This window comes from Myxine glutinosa, chromosome 1, assembly GCF_964187855.1.
Source record: "Myxine glutinosa chromosome 1, kmMyxGlut1.1, whole genome shotgun sequence".
Classification (NCBI taxonomy): Eukaryota; Metazoa; Chordata; class Myxini; order Myxiniformes; family Myxinidae; genus Myxine; species Myxine glutinosa.
Genome location: NC_136261.1, coordinates 122,411,574 through 122,417,573, shown reverse-complemented (window position 1 = coordinate 122,417,573; position 6,000 = coordinate 122,411,574). Strand labels below are relative to the sequence as shown.

Sequence of the window (6,000 nt, the reverse complement as noted above, 5' to 3'; positions counted from 1 at the left end):
GTGAGTGATGGGGCCAAAAACGATATATAGCAGGATATCTCAAAAAGTTATGGACGGATTCGGATGAAACTTGGTAGACAGGTTGGGTGTCTGACAAGGACAAATTGATTAGATTTTGGTGAATATCCGAATATTAGATTTGTTTAAGTGATTTTTCACCAGTGAGTGATGGGGCCAAAAACGATATATAGCAGGATATCTCAAAAAGTTATGGACGGATTCGGATGAAACTTGGTAGACAGGTTGGGTGTCTGACAAGGACAAATTGATTAGATTTTGGTGAATATCCGAATATTAGATTTGTTTAAGTGATTTTTCACCAGTGAGTGATGGGGCCAAAAACGATATATAGCAGGATATCTCAAAAAGTTATGGACGGATTCGGATGAAACTTGGTAGACAGGTTGGGTGTCTGACAAGGACAAATTGATTAGATTTTGGTGAATATCCGAATATTAGATTTGTTTAAGTGATTTTTCACCAGTGAGTGATGGGGCCAAAAACGATATATAGCAGGATATCTCAAAAAGTTATGGACGGATTCGGATGAAACTTGGTAGATGAGTTGGTTAGGTGACATGAACATGCCAATTGTATTTTGGTGTGTAACAAGGAAGAATGGTCTGGATGCAGATCCGGCCTATCAGTGGGATACAAAAATTAACTGTTCAGCTTGGCGGAGGCATGCGCTCTACTTAGTGCTGTTACAGTTTTACCTGTAATGCTGCAGTCTCCACTTTTGATTGTGATGGCTTTTTCGAATGAAGGGCTAATGCTAGCCACATCTCATTTTCCAAGGGAAGCAGGGTACTCTAATAAACTTTTGTGGTTGATGAAATCCATTGTTTTCATTTCTGCCTTAGCAGAGCAGCACTATCCTTCACACATACCGGTATGAAAAGGCAGTACCACAAAATCCCACAAATAAAATAAAATTCATGAACAGTGGGCCAAGCAAGCCCAAGAATAGCCCAATAATAAATGTGAGCGGCAGTGTCACTGTAATGGTGTTCCCTGAAGTTTACTCATAGACTAGACGGATTTATGGAAAAAAGGCCATGTATAAGCTTATAGGTGCATTGTTGGGTAAAAGTTGGGAACCTCACTTTTTAACATAACTAGGGTATGCTGAATTCGATTAACCCGGTTCCCAAGCTGAATTTGAGTTTATTTTTTGAGTTTTGAATAAACTGCTGAAGAACTTGGGCATTGGTGAACTCACAGAGGAGACAATCAAATCTGCAGAAGCGTTCGTCTGCAGAATATATAATGTGCACAGAACAACCTCTGTTTATTCAGCACGACACATGTTCTCCAAGACTGGTAAACCAGAAGCAATGTCACCGACGAGTGATGCTCTTCATTTCCATTTGATGCGAGTACACCATCAAGCCATGGTATGGAGAAAGGCTCATTGTGCCATACCTGACCTTCCTGCACCTGTGGAAATGGGATGGAAACATGGTGATTCAGGACTAGAGCCTATTCTGATGTCCCTGCGTTCAATCCCAGAAAGTTGCCTCGAGATGATTTGTTGTGCATGCCAGAAGCAATGCAAGACTCGACGCTGCAAATGTCGCTATTCAGAGTTGAGGTGCACATCAATGTGTGCCTGTCAGCAACAGAGTGATGATCAGACCCCTTGTATGAATTGATGTAGTTTGGCAAAACAACATGTGTGACATTCCTGAATGTTTGTGCTCATGGCCATGTATACTTAAGTTTAGAATAAATGGTTGTTTGAAACATTGTCTTATTAAAATCATTTCCCATTTTATAGTGTCCAATTCAATATCAGTTTGAATGTCACTTTCAATATGTCACCATATTGTAGCCATTTTAACCTGGTGTTGGGCTGGCGGCTAGGGTGCCAGCTTAGGATCCCAGGATCCTGGGTTCGCATCCCGGTCGATCGCTGAATTAACGCCAGGGGGGTTGACTCAGCCTGTCATTCCTTCCGAGGTCGGCAAATTGAGTACCAGTTCACTGGTAATTCCCTGCTTGTCGTAAAAGGCGACAAAAAGGGTTGGCGGCAGGAAGGGCATCCGGCCGTAGAACATTGCTTCAAAAAGGGGACCGAAAAACAACAACAACCATGGTCCCCGAAAAAGGCCAACCCCCGCTTTGCGGGGAAAAATGGCCTCTAAATGTGGTTTTTTTTGTTTTTGTTTTTTTCAATATGTCACCAACCATAATATAGATGAGACCGATTCATGAAAAAGGCCATGTATAAGCTTCTATGTGCATTTTGGGGTAAAAGTTGTAAAGTTAAAGTAAAAGAGCTGCATGTACAGTATATACATGATATATAAATGCTTGTTCAAAGAAATTGTCCAAAAATAGTAATTTGGCGGCCATTTTGTTTATGCTAATTAGAAAGTGAAAAACACTAAATTCAGCTTGGGAACTGGGTTAATCAAATTCAGCATATCCTAATGATGTTAAAAAGTGAGGATCCCAACTTTTACCCAAAAATGCACCTGACATTCACATTTCTCAGAAATCCGTCTAGTCTATCAGTATCAGTATACATTAACAGTGTATTGTGAGGATAACCTTGATTTAAGTTGCATTGATAACTTGGAACACTGGAACATTGATAACAAAAATGAATGCCAACGTGTGAATACTCCGATTGAAAATCAGACCTCAAGACATCGACGCTCTCTCCCGTGATCGCATGCTTCTTCAGATTTTGAAGCAATACGTCTCCAACCTGTGTTATCAATGGGACCATCTGTGGGAGGAGTTGCATGTGGGTGATGTTGAATGTCAAATATCATAAGGGCCTCATTTACTACAATCCACTTTAACGGCAAGCTCGATCAACCTGCAATTCGTTATTCAATAACCAGAGCAATATTAAAAAAAATTAAAAAAAGAACTTTATCTGGAGAATCTACAAGACTTTTATTTACAGGGTCTAAGGTTTATTAGGGAGTTATTGTGAACAACATGTACTGTGTTACCAAAAGGTGACTGTAAGTATTGGGGCTTTACCAAAAGTATTGGGGTACGATGGAGAATGCAGGGTTATTTCATTAACAAAGTTTTCATACATTTTTAACAGCGCATGGTGAACATTTTACCATCTCGTACATTTAAACCAAAATTGAAAATCATTCCAAACAGGAAACGTACTGTTTTTAGGGAGGTCATAAGGGACACAAACAACAGGCACATAAACTAATCTGACGTGTTAAATATGGTGGTGTAAAAGAGGGTGAATCAACGGCGGTAAACTGCAGAATATATATATTTTTACAACCTTTAAAATCTTTATTATAGTGGGGCGGCTTAGCCCAAATATTCAAAAGAATTGTGCATTTTGTGATACAAGCACCAAATTTGGCACAAATGTACATTAATATGTTGCGAACATTTTCAGATATTGGGCCACTTGAAATTCCGTAATTTTTTTTTTCAAATTTTTTCAAATTTCGTAATTTCAAATTTTTCGGGTGACACCGTCACAATTTCGGTCTTCGAGGCCGGCCGATAGGAAAAGTGTGACCGGAAGGGACGAGGTTCTCCTGACCACGTGGCCCTCGATCTGGGAAGCGAGAGGCGTTCCATTAGTGGACGCGCCCCTCACGCCCGACTTTTGGGCGGCCCTGGCAGGCCGTTTGTTTTGACGTTCCGTGACAGGCCCCGCACCCCCACCTCCGGGCCGACCGGAAGCTTGTGCTGAGTACATCATACCTGAACAACTCAGTGAGGCAGAACACAGCAGTGCACACCAGGGTGACCCCTTCAGTGCATAAACCAATTAACCTGTCCACTGCAGGGCATATAGAAATGAAGTTATTTTCTGCATATAATAATAATATAAGTTCAGTTCTATATAACAATTTCTGTTATCACCACTACCACTACAACTACCACTACTACAAGCTTTGTCTGGAATTTTGTGGACTAACAGACAAACAGACATACAGACAAGCTGGGATCAAAACATTACCTCCTTCCACCATTGAGTGTAGAGGTAAACATCATGGAAATTATATCATGCCCTAGATTTAATTCATGCTTACCCGTGTATTTGCTTCACTGGTTCACAAGGTCTTTTGCATACATGTAATTCAGACTCTCGTCTTCATTGCTGACCACACAATGTTCGCAACATATTAATGTACATTTGTGCCAAATTTGGTGCTTGTATCACAAAATGCACAATTCTTTTGAATATTTGGGCTAAGCCGCCCCACTATATCGGCCGGCCTCGAAGACCGAAATTGTGACGGTGTCACCCGAAAAATTTGAAATTACGAAATTTGAAAAAATTTGAAAAAAAAATTACGGAATTTCAAGTGGCCCAATATCTGAAAATGTTCGCAACATATTAATGTACATTTGTGCCAAATTTGGTGCTTGTATCACAAAATGCACAACAGGTTTGCTATGCTGCTACACTATTACATTTCAATTGAATCATATACTTGAACACTAGAACACAAATCTCTCTCTTGCACGTCTAAAAACCTTCAGTTTCGCATTACTTAGCCAAAATATTATGCTACTCCCATTAGCGCTGCCCAGCTGGTGAAGCTTTCCCGGTGATGGTTTTGGGATATGTTGGACATTGAAAAGCTTTGGAGTTGTTGGCCTCATGGTGGTTACCTTTTGCTCGCTGGCCAGCGGCAGCAGTGCCTGACTCCGCATCCTGTTGGTGGCCTCAAAACGGACGTCAAGGCCAGTGTGTGGTAGATTAAAACCTCACTCAGTTTCAGAAGTATCTCCGGCCAAAATTTGGTGCCTCTAGGACCTAGGTGCTACGGATCAGCCATGGAAGAATATCGTACAAACGCAAAAAAAACTTCAAAATACTTACCCTATAATAGGATTTTATGCCAACTCGACCAATCAAATGTGTCCCTCACTCTCTCAACATTGGGGAATATCAAGATGAAGACCAAATGGTGGCTTGTAGGAAATATAGATCGTGCTCGGAAATGCAAAGCAAGAGTTGAAAAGACCCTTCGCATGCCGTTTTTTTTTTTTGCTTGCGTGGGGCAAGGTGTTCCATGAGCACTAGTTGGTAGATGTTAAAGGTTCCAAGGTGTTTTTATGAGAAAAGTATGTAAGGTATCGCCTACACAATGCACCCTGGATTCCAAAGTCAAAATTCCTGCTACCGGCAGTCAAGGATCTGCCCAGCCGTTCTGTGAAATGCTTGGAATTTTGGGCAGTGTACCAAATGTAAACTCATGGTGCCAGGCAAATGAAGCGATTGTCGGGCATGTTTGAAAATATGTAAGAATGTCGTTCCGAGGGAACCTTGCGTTGATTTTTCCTCTCGTTTTAGCCCCTCCAACCACATCCCATTCCCCTCCTCACACCACCCCATCCAATCCCATTTACCCCATAATGTCTGCCAAACTACTCAACCTAGCAATTCATACGAGATCCACATTTAATTGAATTTGGGCCATTCATACGCGATCAAAATATTTTATTGGTAAAATTGGCTCTTTTTTACTGTTAATACCACCATTCAATTGATCACAAGGGGCTGACAAGATGGTCTAGACTCTAGGGGTATGCACACTCAAGTCTAAGCCATCTAGTTTGGGTTCGAATCCTGACCCAACTATAAACTGTCATTCCAGTGTTTTACAGGCAAAGTGATTCATCAATGTGTACCGTCCCTTGGGTGGATGCTAAATGGGTGCCCCGTCTGCTAGCATTCATTAAGACCATATCGTGTCCTTCGCGCAGAGTAGGCGAGCTACTGCCGGTGTCGCGAAATAAATCCACCCCCGTATAAACTCGCCCCCCGGCGAATCTGTGCCGGTATAAACTCGCCCCCCCCCAGGCGAATCTGCACAGGTATAAACTCGCCCCCCGGCGAATCTGTGCCGGTATAAACTCGCCCCCCCCCCAGGCGAATCTGCACAGGTATAAACTCGCCCCCCGGCGAATCTGTGCCGGTATAAACTCGCCCCCCCCCAGGCGAATCTGCACAGGTATAAACTCGCCCCCCGGCGAATCTGTACCGGT

General features: G+C 42.2%; 1 protein-coding gene across 4 annotated transcripts in view; it reads right to left on the bottom strand.

Annotated features, from left to right (window-relative positions):
- LOC137427933 (thromboxane-A synthase) overlaps nucleotides 1-6,000 on the bottom strand; it is a 115,441-nt gene that overhangs the window by 67,310 nt on the left and 42,131 nt on the right. For all 4 annotated transcript variants that reach the window (XM_068117777.2, XM_068117768.2, XM_078776649.1 and 1 more), the window contains exon 7: nucleotides 2,649-2,737. In XM_068117777.2, the coding sequence (XP_067973878.2) occupies nucleotides 2,649-2,737 (89 nt within the window). The remainder of the gene's footprint in view (nucleotides 1-2,648; nucleotides 2,738-6,000) is intronic.